A 15,514-nucleotide genomic window follows, 5' to 3' on the forward strand; every position below is an offset into this window, starting at 1 on the left:
TTCTTTCTCTTTGAACTATAGGGGTATGTTAGGAATTTTGTTTATTTAATGCTTATCATAAATATCAAAACATGACAATCTTTTTGCAAGTGTTAAAATTGTATTGGTTGGGAACTCCAAATAAGCTAATGTGGCGGTCATCTGGAAAAATTTCTCCCTTGTTAGAATATGAACGGCCAAACTAATTAATTATACATTGTGAGATTTTACTCAAAATACATTCTTTCGTCAAAAAGTTTTCGAAACTTTTTTTTTTTTTTTTGGTATCATTCTAAGTAAATACATGTCAAATGTGAGGATATAATAAAAAGAAAATTGATTTTACTCAAATTGATGCGGAAAATAAAAAATAGCCACGCATGATGAATAAGTGTAATTTCCGTTATGAAATTAAAAGAAAAAAAGTGAGTTCATCTGTTTTGCGATTGGAGTTGAAAAAAGTTACAGAAAATCAATGCTAAAGTCTTTACAAGGTTTATCAACATTCCACTGTGGCGCTTACAAAATATTAATTAGCATTCTAATCACAAAATATATACAAATTAATCCTCCTTCTTACTAAAAACCGAAAACAGCCCAAAAAACAAAAAACCAACTACAAAATGTGAAAGCCAAAAACCCCAAAATTAGGTTCAGTATTTCCAAGATTGTTACTATTAATTTACTTTTAACACATTAATCTTCGTTTAATCGGTCTTGAACTAGATCACAGTCGACTTTCCCGTTTCCGTTACCGCTACCGTCACCTTGCCATGTCCATACAATGTCCTTCAATGCTGGCCTAACATCTTCCTCACAAAACTTGGCATACTCCAAAGTATCCCCGGACGACTTCGTAAACTGCACCACCGCCACCTCCGGCGCCACCTCGAACACCTCCGCGGTCACCGAAAGCCGCCCTTTTCGCCCTTCATTCGGCCCTTGCATCCTTACTTTGAAGTCCTTCACTTTCGCCACTTTAAAGCTCAGCCCCTTTGCCGCCGCCTCGATCTTTGCCATGATCGCCGCAGCCGAGCACTTGGACGTGAACACGGACCCGGCCTTCCGCTTCTTCTCGAACAAATTCGACAAGTCAAACCCGGACGACATCGAAGAAATAAACTCAAATGCATTGAAGAACTTCGGAGAGTCGCTCCCGTCGGACTTTTCATCAACACCTTCCGTGGGTTCCGTGACCTCCTCCTGTTTCTTCATCCCCTTGCGAAACCACGGCGTGCGCATGATCGCCGGAATGGTGATTCGCTTCTCCGGGTCGGAAACCAACATTTTCGAGATCAACCGCTTCGCCTCCGTTGAAAACCACGGTGGACATTCAAACTCCGCCTTGAAAAGCTTCCTGTACATGTTCATCAGATTCTCTTCCTGGAACGGCAGAAACCCAGCCAGCAAAACGAACAGCACAACTCCGCACGACCAGATATCCGCCTTAGATCCGTCGTACCCCTTCTTCCTCAGCACCTCCGGCGCCACGTAAGCAGGAGTCCCACACTGGGTGTGCAGAAGCCCGTCGTTCCGGAGCTGCTCCGGCAGAGAGGAGAGTCCGAAGTCGGAGATTTTCAGATCCTCGTTTTCGTCGAGCAACAGATTCTCCGGCTTCAAATCGCGGTGGGAGACGCCCCTGCTGTGGCAGAAATCGACGGCGGAGATCAGCTGCTGGAAGTACTTCCGGGCCTGATCCTCCTTCAGCTTCCCCTTCGCCACCTTAGCGAAGAGCTCGCCGCCCCTGACGTACTCCATAACGAAGAAGATCTTGGTCTTGGTCGCCATGACTTCTTTCAGCTCCACGACGTTCGGGTGGCGGACTAAACGCATCACTTCGATTTCCCGCTTGATCTGCTCCATCATCCCTTCCTTCCTCACCTGGTCCTTGCTGATCACCTTAATCGCCACGCTCTCGTTCGTCGCGATTTGTCTGCCATGGTAGACCTTCGCGAAGGTCCCCTTGCCCAGCAGCTTCCCCACCTCGTACTTCCCGAAAAGCACTGTCCTTTCCTCCATTGACGCTGGGAAATTAGGTATTGGGAGTACGATGCTCTTTCGTCAAAGAGTTGTATTCGCGGAATTGTCGACTCACCAACCGCGATTAAACAAATTATTTGAGTTGTCTAATTGAGATTTGGTGAGAAATATTGAAACTAAAGAGGGGACTTGAGATGGGTTTTGGTTAATTTGGGGAGTTGGGCTCATGGTACGAGTGGCTGAGATACTGATCCGAGTGGATTCCATTCGAGGGGTTTAAAGACTAGAGGGAGGTTTGGATTTGGAGAGAGAGAGAGGAGGCGAGACAGAAGGATGGTTGGCATGACGCCATTGGAGCACCTGGTATTTTCTGTCAGAACGGGGACTACGCACACAGAATCATGTTTTCACAAGGGCTTGTGGTGAGCAAGATTACAGAAACAAGTGGACGAGTTTTATTGGTCCAGAAATAACAAACCCTAATATTTCTTCGATTTTAATAATTGACAAGTGTGGTGCCACACTTACCATCTACTTATATCATCATTTGTACCATATCTCTATAGAGATAAATCCGCTAACGCATATGTGTCTCATCTTTATTAGAGAAATGTTACAAATTATAATATAACTAGATGGTACAAAGACGAGATACGACCCAAATCCTCAAAAACAATAACCAATAAATTTTTTTTTTTTTGACAAAATGATAGGATAATATAGACTAAACTATGGGGAGGGGGATTTGACTACAAGATCTCTGGTGCATAGGCGAATGCTCATAATCAATTGAGCTATAAGTCACTTCCTAATAACCAATAATTTCACTATGTAATTTTTGAAGCATTTGTTCATCTTTTAATTAGGGTAGTGCTATAAACACCCACACCACATTTACTTCTCACATCTTTTTAAATTTTCAGCCGTTGAATTAAATAACTTGAAGAGGATTAATGGTAAAAAAAATTAACAAGAGTGTGCGAAAACTAAAAGTGAGTGCATGAATAAACCGCCCACATCACTTTTCAATAGTTTTCCTTTTATTTATTTGAAAAGTAAGTTGAAACAAGAATTTTCTCGATTGATGAATAATCAAAACTAAATAAAGAAGATATATTAATCAAATATTGACAATATTATTGCTCAAATATCAAAATCATGAAAAGTAACCCTTACCCAAAAATCATAGCCACAAAAAAAGCAACAAAAATAAATATATAATTTAGGTAAAAAAAACAAAGAGAAAAATTAAGAAAATAAAAACCAAATCCAATAAATCTACTGCGACTGCGTCAAATACCAAAAATTGCTAGACCAACTTAACCTTGAAATAGATATCACTTAACTTTCTGTATTAAGAAAACAGAAAGATTGCTAGACCAACTTAGCATACATTCTAGTTTTTTTTTTTTTTTTTTTTTTTTCCTAAACAAACGATATTATCTATACTAACGGGAATGGAGTGAGTTTAGCCTCACAATGGGCTACCAATAATATGGTTCAAATTCGCATATAGCAAGAATTGAACCTAAGACCTCTCACTTACAAGTGAAAAGAAATATCATTAGATCATAGTACTAAGTGGCATTCTAATTTCTATAATTATATTAACAAAACAATTTTGGGTTCTCTCCTTTCTCATTTTCATTTCTTCTAGTCCCCTTTCATTTAAATGCTCACGATTAAGCCACGCCAACACAAGATATTGACTTATTGTATTGACTTCTTTATATAGAGAGACAGAGAAAAGTGAAAGAGAAGGGAAGGAGGGGAGGGGATTTAGAGGAAAGAGACTCCTACTCAAAAACAAAACAGCTCTCTTTTGAATTTCTATGTATTTCTATATTTATTTATAGCCTTTATAAAGCCTTTCTGTGTAAGAAACAAATATAAAATAGAGGAAATCAATAAAAAAGTAAGGCAATATTAAGAAGACTAAATTTTTTAGAATAATAGTTAGGTACTACCGTACTGGTGAGTCAATAGAAAATTGATCGATCTGATTTGAGGTTTGAGGGATGGATGAGCAGAAGGATAGCAGACAGAAAATTGGAAGAGGAGGGCTGCAAAGAGATAATGGATGATATTTGGCTATGGCCGACTCTGGTACATGGAACGAATAAGGGCAGGATGCACGACGGGCTGGTGGCAGAGGACGATGGCTGGAGATAGAAGGAGATAGATGACTGGGTAATTTTTCGGTTAAGGGAGAAGAAGCATGTTTGGTTATGACATCCATTTATTTTCCCACCGCCACTTAATTCTTGTGCATTACTTCAGTTTTTTATTTATTTAATTTTTTTTTAGTACATCGATATTTTCACACTATAGAGAGGGGGAGTTCGGTTAAGCCACACAATAGGCAATCTAATTTGGTATCAAATTCGCCGTCGTTCATAAGATTTGAACTTAAGACCTCTCAATTTTAAGCGAAGATGAATATCACCAGATTTTAGTACTAAGTGATTACTGCAGCTTTTGTATATGAAAAATATCTTTGCCAAGATTTTTCTTTCTAATAAATATAAAATTAAAAGTTTCAAACAAGTTGGTGCCGACCTAGAAAAACTCTCTTGCAAGTTATGAAGGGAGTTTCGAACTTTATAACCAACAATAAGTTGCTTCCTAAACCTTAGTATTATTAGTGATATAGACTCATTTGCTTGGTCAAAGTGTTATCATAATACGACGCAGTAACGAGTGGAAGAGTTGACTTTTGCATAAGAAATTCAAAATCGAATAGGGTTTCCCAAATTCGAATTGTCGTATTTATTTTTGTTCTCCAGATCAAAAGTCTAGTCTCCCACAAGTGGTGGACAAGTTGCACAGATTTTATGCCTAATCAAAAGTTAAACCACCTCTTGCCTTGGGAATCAAGTAAGTAAAAAACTTAGGGTTTGATTATCTCTTACGTAAATATAAGAAATCGTGCATAAGAAAACACTCCCTAATATAAGCAACGAAAAACACTTTACAACGGGATCTTGATTTGCAAATGTGAGAGAGTTGATCTTTCAGTGAGTTGGTATATCACATCACATGTCATTATACAAATGGTGAAAAACTTGAAAAATAAAACTTTCATCCAATTTTTTTTTTAACAAACGAAATATCATCTACATTGTTGATGCACAAAACCGGAGGGGTCTTGGAACAACGTAAATCCGATCGTGAATCTGCAAGAAAGTAAATAACACAAGATGTATCGTGGTTCACCTCAATGTTTGGGCTACATCCACACTGATATTGTATTTCTTTGAGATGTTAAAGAAGATTGTGAGGGTGAGAGCCATGCTCTGAATATGAGAGGCTTTGAGAGGGTGAGGGGGCCTTTTATAGAATAAGGGCGTCTCACTTATTACATATTTGCCCCTCTATTTATTACATAATTACATTTAAGTCCCCCCGAGTATTTATACGAGATCTAAATACGGAGATCCTAAGTATGGTACAAACAGTAGTCCCCCAAGTCTTCAATCAAGAGAGTCATTTGGCTGGAGACTTGAAATTCAGTCCATGTGTGAGCCGAAGTAATTAGATGTCGTCTAGAACTAATACTCGATATGAGGCGGTGCCCAATCTGAAATGATGCTCAACTCGAAGTAGCACATATTGCGAGGCTGCTCTGGTTGTGGCTTATGTTGCCTTGGTTGGCTCGACTTGTGGCGTTGAAGGTGAGGGAGTCCCTTTTATAGAATAAGGGCTCGCTCCTCAATACATGAATGATGGGCTAGAGTTGATGCTCGCGGCGAGACGGTTACTCAGCAGGCGGTGATGCTCTCTAATGATGGTGAGGGAGTCCCTTTTATAAAATAAGGGCTCGCTTCTCAGTACATGAAGAATGGGTGCTCTATAATGAAAGTGAGGGAGTCCCTTTTATAGAATAAGGGCTCGCTCCTCAATACATAAATAATGGGCTAAGTCCCCCAAGTATTTTTATAATGCCCAATATATGGTATATAGTGTAGTCCCCCAAGTCTTCAGTCAATAGAGTCTGTTGGTTGGAGACTTCAAATTGAATCCATGTATGGGCCGAAGTGGCGATTGTTTGGAGGCGGTATTTGTATACCCTGCACTGAAGCTTTGCAGGTGAAGCTTTGCAAGTGAAGTTTTAAAGTTAAAGCTCTGTAAATGAAGCTTTCGAAGTTGGAGCTTTGTAAATGAAGTTTTCGAAGTTGGAGCTTTGTAAATGAAGCTTTCGAAGCTAGAGCTCTGTAAATGAAGCTTTTGAAGCTAAAGCTTTTATAAATGAAGCTTTTGAAGCTAGAGCTCTGTAAATGAAGCTTTTGAAGCTGATTGACATGAGTGATGCTCATGAATGTTTATGTTGATTGACATGAGTGATGCTCATGAATGTTTATGTATGATTGATATGAGCGATGCTCATGAATGATTTTGGAGTATTGGGCGTACTTTTGATCACCTGGTTGGTGATAATAGCGGTAGGCTGCCGAATAATTTTGGAGTACTGGATGTACTTTTGATCACCTGGTTGGTGGTAATAGCGGCAGGTTGCCTAATAATTTTGGAGTACTGAGCGTACTTTTGATCACCTGGTTAGTGATAATAGCGGCAGGGTGCCAAATACATTTGGAGCCATAGGGCCTGACTCTTTTGGGCATAGGGGCCTTTGCCCTCCACATAACATTCCAGCCCATTACTTTGGGCTTGCCGTTTTTTTTTTAAATTATAATTACCCTCTGATAGGGTTTATACAGATGTCTCCGAAAGATAAGAAAAATAAATTACATCATTGAAAAATAAATCTGATCCTCTGCTCAATGGGTCATGCCCATAATTCTATTTTCTGCATGCCATCACCACCGCAACTATGTTTGCTTTTTTTTTTCTTCTTTTGCTTTCTGCTTTTCTTGATGCTTTTCTTGATCTCCCCGCTCATTCCCTGTCCACCCATGTTGTTTTGTAAGGTATCTTTTGCTTGCAAACTTACTTGCTTTACTTGGACAGCCTGGTCGTGCCCATCCATTCTCACTCATCTTTTTTCTTTTTCTTTTTGCTTTTGCTTTCTCTCTGTTCACTGCATGTTCTCCTGCGTGAAGTTATCATTGGAAAGCTAGGAGATTGGGACATTGAAGGCAGCTTCATGGGCAGCGAGCTTAGATTTGTCTTGGCATACCTATTGTTCCAATAAAAATAATGACCTTCTGATGGGCTGTTAATAATCATATCCAGAGATGACGCTGCCCTTCCTTCTCAACGACCTCTTCTTCTTGGTGCAGAGACCAACGACCTCTTCTTCTTGGTGCAGAGACCAACGACCTCTTCTTCGGTTGGCGGACCCATCGGTTCTCCAGCGGAGGATCTCCGACTCCGGAGCTTCACACCGACCGATTCGTTTCTGCGCGGGCGGGAGACGGCGTCCGTCGAGGAATGCAAGAGGCAGTACTGCGAGGAGTCGGCGATTTGGGACAATACTAACATATGGGATTTTAAAGGATTTTGGACCGTCTGATCGAGCTCGAGAAACAGATCTTTCGCCTTTCTGCAAATTTTGAGCTCAGCTCTCTGAAATCTTCAAACCATTTTTGGGTTTTTAGAGAGAGAGTTGATGATGTTTCCGGAGCTGGGCGAAGTTTGGCAGGGAATCATCGTAGTTGAGTATCATCTTGAGGTCGTTGTCACCGTCGCCTCGAACATATCTCCGAGACCCACTGCCTCCTCCTTGATCTTGTCGCGGGGTACAGTATCCACCAAGAAATCGAATATGTCGGTGCGGGTAATGGCGGCGGCAATGTCGTTTTCTGGAAAGCCTGGCGTTTGCTCTCCTCTGTGTGGAGCCAAGAGCAAATGGTGAGCTCGGGGATGAAGAAATCGCATGCCTCGCATGCCTTGGCGAAGAGGACAGGGGTCTCGGAGAAGATCACACGGACGTCCTCGTCGGCCTTCATGATCTTCTTGATTCGGGCGAGGGGAAGGTGGTGATGATGATTTCTATGATGTGGGAAGTGTGGGAACATCTGCTACCAACATGATTCAATACACCTTTTTCTTCCCCCATATTGATCCCGATCTCAGAAAATTGGGAGGAGAGAGAGAGAGAGAGCTAGAGTATGTCTGTGTTCTGGGTTTGGCTTTGGATCTTGGGTACAGATTTTGTAGATTCACGATAGAGGTGAAAAAATGAAAGAGAACTGACATAGTTTTTCGTGTCGATTCCCACAGACGGCGCCAAATGTTGATGCACAAAACTGGAGGGGTCTTGGAACAACGTAAATCCGATCGTGAATCTGCAAGAAAGTAAATAACACAAGATGTATCGTGGTTCACCCCAATGTTTAGGCTACGTCCACACTGATATTGTATTTCTCTGAGATGTTGAAGAAGATTGTGAGGGTGAGAGCCCTACTCTGAATATGAGAGGCTTTGAGAGGGTGAGGGGGCTTGAGGTTTGTGAGGGTGAGGGGACCCTTTTATAGAATAAGGGCTCCTCACTTATTACATATTTGCCCCTATATTTATTACATAATTACATTTAAGTCATCCGAGTATTTATACGAGATCTAAATACGGATGCCCTAAGTATGGTACAAACATACATCAAGGGGAATGGATGAGTTTAGCCTCATAATTGTATAATGCCATATATGTGGTGTACCCTGTTTTCCGAGCATAATGAAAAATCTCTTGGAGTTGAGGACGGGTTAGGTATTTTGCATAAATGGTTCAGATATCGAATACCTTCACTCATACTTCAATGTGTATAGTTAAAGTACAATACTATATAAGAGAATACAATCTCAATAAAATCCTGAAGACTTCAACCTGACTAAGAAAAAAGAGTATTACGTATCAATTGCAACAATTTTAGTTTAATAAAAAACACAACAATCTTTCGTGAATAAATCGGAAATCATATTCGCTGGCTCCACAAACGACGTGAGATTAGTAATTCGTGTTTGATTGTCAATAAAAATAGGTCAGGTACATTTTTCTTGTTTTTGCTTAATAAAAAAAGAAAAGAAATAGAGACGAGCATGTTGGAGAATAAGATGGGTGTTGCTATATATACACTCATTTTTACCTCTCATGCACTTTTTGTTAATTTATGTTCTTTGATCTTCTTCAATTCATTCGATTCGACAACTGGAAATTAAGAAGAATGTGTGAGAAGTAAAAATGAGTGTATAGATAGCAACACTAAAAAAGATTGTATAGACAAGCTTGAGTGGAAATATAAGATATTCTAATTGCATCATCTGGGACCTGCCGTGGGTTTGGTCTTTTCTTGGTCTTCTTTCTCCAGCTGCATCATCTTCCATTTATAAATCATAATTAAATTACAAGAATTATGCATCTTAATTTATCCAACGGCTGGAAAACTCTACAAAGAAAGTAAGAGCTTCTGGAGACCACACGATCATCTTGAATTATTCACTTATGGCCCCATAAAACAATATATTGACCTTCTGGTCCCATAAACCAGACAATTTCCAATACTTAATCACATGTCATTTCAAAGAAAGAACATCGCAACAAACACATCTTAAGCGATGCATGAACTTGATTAATTAAAGCAGCTTTAGCAAAAACTAATTGATCATCTCTTTATTTCATACACAAAATAAACATTATAATATAGACACTAAGTGACGATGGAGCTTTATTTGGAAGCTGCATCTTCCTCCTAAAGTGCTCTCTTTTCTTTGGCTTTTGTTGCTAGACGGCCGGGGTTGGGTATGGATTCTTCATGCGGTAGTTGTGATGGTGCTTTTGAATCAATTATTTATGTCTTTAGAGATTGTTCATTTGCTACTAAGATTTAGAAAAGTTATCCCGTTCCTAATCAGTTTTATACTGATGCATGTACTAATAATTGATTCAAATATAATCTCTTTCATAATATTAGTCTTGGACAATTTGGAATTGAGACTTAGTTTTTGTATGCCTTGTTGATTCTTGTGGCATTGGCGAAACAAAAGTATTTTTGAACAGGATTTTGCTCTCCCAAATGATCCCAAATCAGTTATTATTGAAAGATTGGCTAAAATCAGTTATTATTGAAAGATTGGCTTCATGCGAGTATGGCTTCCTCCATGAAGTCTCTTTTGAACACATGCTTTTTTTTTTATTAGGAACCTACTCCTAAGGATTAGGTAAAGCTTAACATTGATAGATGTCGTAAGGGTGACCTCATTGGTGCTGGTAGTGTCCTCAGAAACTCATCAGGGGCATGGGACTCTGGTTTTTTGTGCTAATCTTGGTCGATGTGAGATTTTATGTATTGAAGCTGCCGCCGGGGGGGGGGGGGTGTTATTGGGCTGCACTCGAGTGGAATAATGGAATCAAGAAGATTATGGTGGAATCAGATACTGCATTTGCAATACAATTGACTTTAAATGCAAAAGTGGATAATCACTTTGTGGGAAGTTTAGCATGCCGTGTTCTTTTGCACCAAAATTGATCTTGTGAAATTGGCACATTTACTGTGAAAGAATTTTGTTGTTGATGATTTGGCTCGTTGGGGTTTTTCATGCAGTTTGGGTTAAATTTTTTTATTTTTTTTTTTGAACAAGCTCCTTCTTCTTGTCATCGGTTGTTAGTTACAAATATAGTTGAGGTCTCATCAACAACAACAACAACAACAACAAAGCCTTTTCCCACTAAGTGGGGTCGGCTATATGAATCCTAGAACGCCATTGCGCTCGGTTTTGTGTCATGCCCTCCGTTAGATCCAAGTACTCTAAGTCTTTTCTTAGAGTCTCTTCCAAAGTTTTCCTAGGTCTTCCTCTACCCCTTCGGCCCTGAACCTCTGTCCCGTAGTCACATCTTCGAACCGGAGCGTCAGTCGGCCTTCTTTGCACATGTCCAAATCACCAGAGCCGATTTTCTCTCATCTTTCCTACAATTTCGGCTACTCCTACTTTACCTCGGATATCCTCATTCCCAATCTTATCCTTTCTCGTGTGCCCACACATCCCACGAAGCATCCTCATCTCCGCTACACCCATTTTGTGTACGTGTTGATGCTTCACCACCCAACATTCTCTGCCATACAACATCGCTGGCCTTATTGCCGTCCTATAAAATTTTTCCTTGAGCTTCAGTGGCCTACGACGGTCACACAACACGCCGGATGCACTCTTTCCATCCAGCTCGTATTCTATGGTTGAGATCTCCATCTAATTCTCCGTTCTCTTGCAAGATAGATCCTAGGTAACGAAAACGGTCGCTTTTTGTGATCTTCGCTAGATTGCTCCGGTCATTAGTGTGGATAAGTATATAAATGGATAGAGATAGGAAAGCAAACACAAGATGTACGTGGTTCACCCAGATTGGCTACGTCCACGGAATAGAAGAGTTCTCATTAATTGTGAAGGGTTTACACAAGTACATAGGTTCAAGCTCTCCTTTAGTGAGTACGAGTGAATGATTTAGTACAAATGACATTAGGAAATATTGTGGGAGAATGATCTCGTAATCACGAAACTTCTAAGTATCGGAGTGTGGTGTCGTCTTGACTTGCCTTATCTGTCTCATAGGTAGATGTGGCATCTTCTCTGGAAGTACTCTTCCTCCATCCAGGGGTGGTATCTTTAACTGGTGGAGATGCACAAGGTAATGTATCAATTTCACTTGAAGCTTACTTGTAGTTTCAGGCTTGGTCAAGCGCGATACAAACCATGTAGTAGGAGTCCCCCAAGTCGCCGAGCTAGGGGGTCTGCTGAAAGAGGTGACAGACAAGGTAAGCAATCAGAGCTCCGACTGATTGTTCACCTTCTCCCCATCTTGCAGCAGCATGAAGGATAAAGAGAAGAAAAATGAGAAGAGATGATATGAGATACTTTTGCTTTTGAAGAAGTAACTTTCCACAGGCTTATTCTTGAACTGAGCTGGAGGGTTTTCTGGTTTCCTCCAGAGTATAAGGCCGACTGAAGAATTTGAGGGTCAAAACAAGTCCATCAAATCTAGAGTACGTTCCACCCTGCTGATATGGGATACTTTTGCTTTTGACAGAGTAATGGATGTATCGGCACGTGTGCTGTTACGCTTGTCTCCACATGCTTCCTTGTATCCTTCGCACTTGCCCTATCTGTTCCTCAAGCAGATGCGGAATCTTCCCTGGAAACATAAGATGATGAAGATGAGTACTCGAGAGCAATGCCAGGTAAGTAATCAGGTAAGGGGTTCCAGGCAGTCAGTTCCTGGCTGGAAGCTTGATTCCAAGTGCTGACTGATTGCTCTCTTTCTCCTTGTCTTGCAGGTAAAAACAAGGCCAAAAGAAAAAACAGGGAAAAAGCATGATATGGGATACTCTTGCTTTTAACCCTGATGATATGAGATATTCTTGCTCTAGTATAGCTTGTTTGCAGAGGTATTATCGGGGGGAAAGAAAGCTGAATATTTCGAAAGGCTTTGTTGGGAGTGCCCTCTCAGATATGATGAAGGGTTGAGCATTTTTGCAGGTCTGCCTGTCCGTTGGGGATGGAGGTCGACATATATAGGAGTCTCCCTAACAACAAGTAGTAATGCTATTCCTTTACCCTGCTTGGTCATAGCACGGTAGTGGGAGCTGCCAGTTTCACATGTTTTAACTCTGTCAGAGCACTTTGAAAAAGTGGTCTGTGGTATCTGGCTCTCGAGATTCGGAGAACGATGCCTCTTCGATTTTTGAGAAAGCAATCATGCTGGGGGTCTGACTCTCGAGATTCGGAGAGCAGTGTCTCTTCGATTTTTGAGGAAGTAATCATGTTGGGAGTCTGGCTCTAGAGATTCGGAAGGCGGTGCCTCTTCGATTTTGGAGCAAGCAATCTTGTTGGGAGTGTTGTCTCGAATGTGAGTAAAGGTTGGACATGTTTGCTAGTCTACCTTGCCACGAAGCACAAAGGTTGACACACAAGGACTTTCCAATTATCCAGCAATGGTACTGTTCCTTTACCCTCTCTTCGATTTTGAGAAAGTAGTCATGTTGGGAGTCTGGCTCTCGAGATTCGGAGGACGGTGCCTCTTCGATTTTGGAGCAAGCAATCTTGTTGGGACTGTTTTCTCGAATGTGAGTAAAGGTTGGGCATGTTTGCTAGTCTACCTTGCCACGAAGCACAGAGGTTGACACACAGGGACTTTCCAATTATCCAGTAGTGGTACTGTTCCTTTACCCTTGTGGGTAATAATATGGTAGCTAGACCTTCAAAATTTATGTGTCTAAACTTTGTTAGTGCTGTTTCTTTGCTATTCTTTTACCTTTCTTGGTCAGAGCGATGTAGTGGGAGCTGCAAGCTTCACGTGCTCAACTTTGGCAGAAAACTTTGGCAAAGTGATCTGTGGTACCCATGAGTTATTGTTGCGTGTGGGAAGTGGGTGATTGAACAGTAAGATTCATGTGCTTTCTACTTCACCAGAAGTCTTCGACAGAATGCCCATAATTTCTGCAAAGCTAAGTGTGCGTGTGACAGGTGCTGACAAGGCTAGAAAAGTAGATGCCTCTTCGATTTCTAAGATCGGCCCTCGTGGTCTCTGAGCAGCCCAGCTTTTGAGAAAGCGAGCGCATCTTCGATTGATTCGGAGAACGGTGCCTCACCGATTTTTGAGAAAGCAATCATGCTGGGGGTCTGGCTCTCGAGATTCGGGGAGCAGTGTCTCTTCGATTTTTGAGAAAGTAATCATGTTGGGAGAGTGGCTCTCGAGATTCGGAGGGCGGTGCCTCTTCGATTTTGGAGCAAGCAATCTTGTTGGGAGTGTTTTCTCGAATGTGAGTAAAGGTTGGGCATGTTTGCTAGTCTACCTTGCCACGAAGCCCAGAGGTTGACACACAGGGACTTTCCAATTATCCAGCAATGGTACTGTTCCTTTACCCTCTCTTCGATTTTTAAGAAAGTAGTCATGTTGGGAGTCTGGCTCTTTAGATTCGGAGGACGGTGCCTCTTCGATTTTGGAGCAAGCAATCTTATTGGGAGTGTTTTCTCGAATGTGAGTAAAGGTTGGGCATGTTTGCTAGTCTACCTTGCCACGAAGCACAGAGGTTGACATACATGGACTTTCCAATTATCCAGCAGTGGTACTGTTCCTTTACCCTTGTGGGTAATAATATGGTAGCTAGACCTTCAAAATTTATGGGTCTAAACTTTGTTAGTGCTGTTTCTTTGCTATTCTTTTACCCTTCTTGGTCAGAGCGATGTAGTGGGAGCTGCAAGCTTCACGTGCTCAACTTTGGCAGAGAACTTTGGCAAAGTTATCTGTGGTACCCATGAGCTATTGTTGCGTGTGGGAAGTGGGTGATTGAACAGTAAGATTCCTGTGTTTTCTACTTCCCCAGAAGTCTTTGACAGAATGCCCATAATTTCCGCAAAGCTGAGTGTGCGTGTGACAGGTGCTGACAAGGCTGGAAAAGTAGGTGCCTCTTCGATTTCTGAGATCGGCCCTCGTGGTCTCTAGGGAGCCCAGCTTTTGAGAAAGCGAGCGCCTCTTCGATTTCTGAGATCGGCCTTCGTGGTCTTTGAGCAGCCCAACTTTTGAGAAAGCAAACGGCTCTTCGATTTCTGAGATCAACCCTCGTGATCTCTAAGCAGCCCAACTTTTGAGAAAGCAAACGCCTCTTCGATTTCTGAGCAGGCGCCTCTTTGATTTCTGAAGCTCCGTCGAGTGCAGATTTTTATAGAGGCTGGCATTAAGTTCCAAAGCACACTTGAATCTCCACCAGTAGAAACTTCATTCTTGCACTTCTAAGATCTTGATTTGTCCGACCTCTTCTCTCTTCAACACCTTTGAAAATGTCTGGCCCCTCCGACCGTCGTTTTGACTTGAACCTTGTTGAAGAGGCAGCCCCGCCTTCTCCAGACAACATATGGCGCCCATCCTTCGTCTCCCCAACTGGTCCTCTTACCGTTGGGGATTCCGTGATGAAGAATGATATGACTGCTGCGGTGGTGGCCAGGAACCTTCTCACTCCCAAAGATAACAGACTACTTTCCAAACGGTCTGATGAGTTAGCTGTTAAGGATTCGCTGGCTCTCAGTGTTCAGTGTGCAGGTTCTGTGTCTAATATGGCCCAACGCCTATTTGCTCGAACCCGCCAAGTTGAATCATTGGCGGCTGAAGTGATGAGTCTCAAACAGGAGATTAGAGGGCTCAAGCATGAGAATAAACAGTTGCACCGGCTCGCACATGACTATGCTACAAACATGAAGAGGAAGCTTGACCAGATGAAGGAAACTGATGGTCAGGTTTTACTTGATCATCAGAGATTTGTGGGTTTGTTCCAAAGGCATTTATTGCCTTCGTCTTCTGGGGCTGTACCGCGTAATGAAGCTCCAAATGATCAACCTCTGATGCCTCCTCCTTCTAGGGTTCTGTCCAGTACTGAGGCTCCAAATGATCCCCCTCCGGTGCCTTCTCTTTCTGGGGCTCTACCGACTGCTGAGACTTCTCCTAAGCAACCTTTGTGAAGGCTCCCTCTTGTGTGTTTATTTTGACTCATGTATATGTACATATTTGTAGCTTATCGGGGATATCAATAAATAAGCTTTCCTTCATTTCAACGTATTGTGTTAAATACACCAAAGCCTTCTTCGCTAAGTTCTTTGAATTTTCTTTTGTTGAA

At 41.6% G+C, this 15,514-nt stretch overlaps 1 protein-coding gene across 1 annotated transcript; it reads right to left on the reverse strand.

Annotated features, from left to right (window-relative positions):
• Positions 1–465: 465 nt before the first annotated feature.
• Positions 466–2,397, reverse strand: LOC126631682 (CBL-interacting serine/threonine-protein kinase 5-like). The gene has a single exon (XM_050301809.1). It carries the CDS (start codon positions 1,996–1,998, stop codon positions 676–678), a length of 1,323 nt encoding a protein of 440 aa, XP_050157766.1. The 5' UTR covers positions 1,999–2,397; the 3' UTR covers positions 466–675.
• Between the last annotated feature and the right edge of the window lie 13,117 nt (positions 2,398–15,514).

Source organism: Malus sylvestris, chromosome 8, assembly GCF_916048215.2.
Source record: "Malus sylvestris chromosome 8, drMalSylv7.2, whole genome shotgun sequence".
Taxonomy (NCBI): Eukaryota; Viridiplantae; Streptophyta; class Magnoliopsida; order Rosales; family Rosaceae; genus Malus; species Malus sylvestris.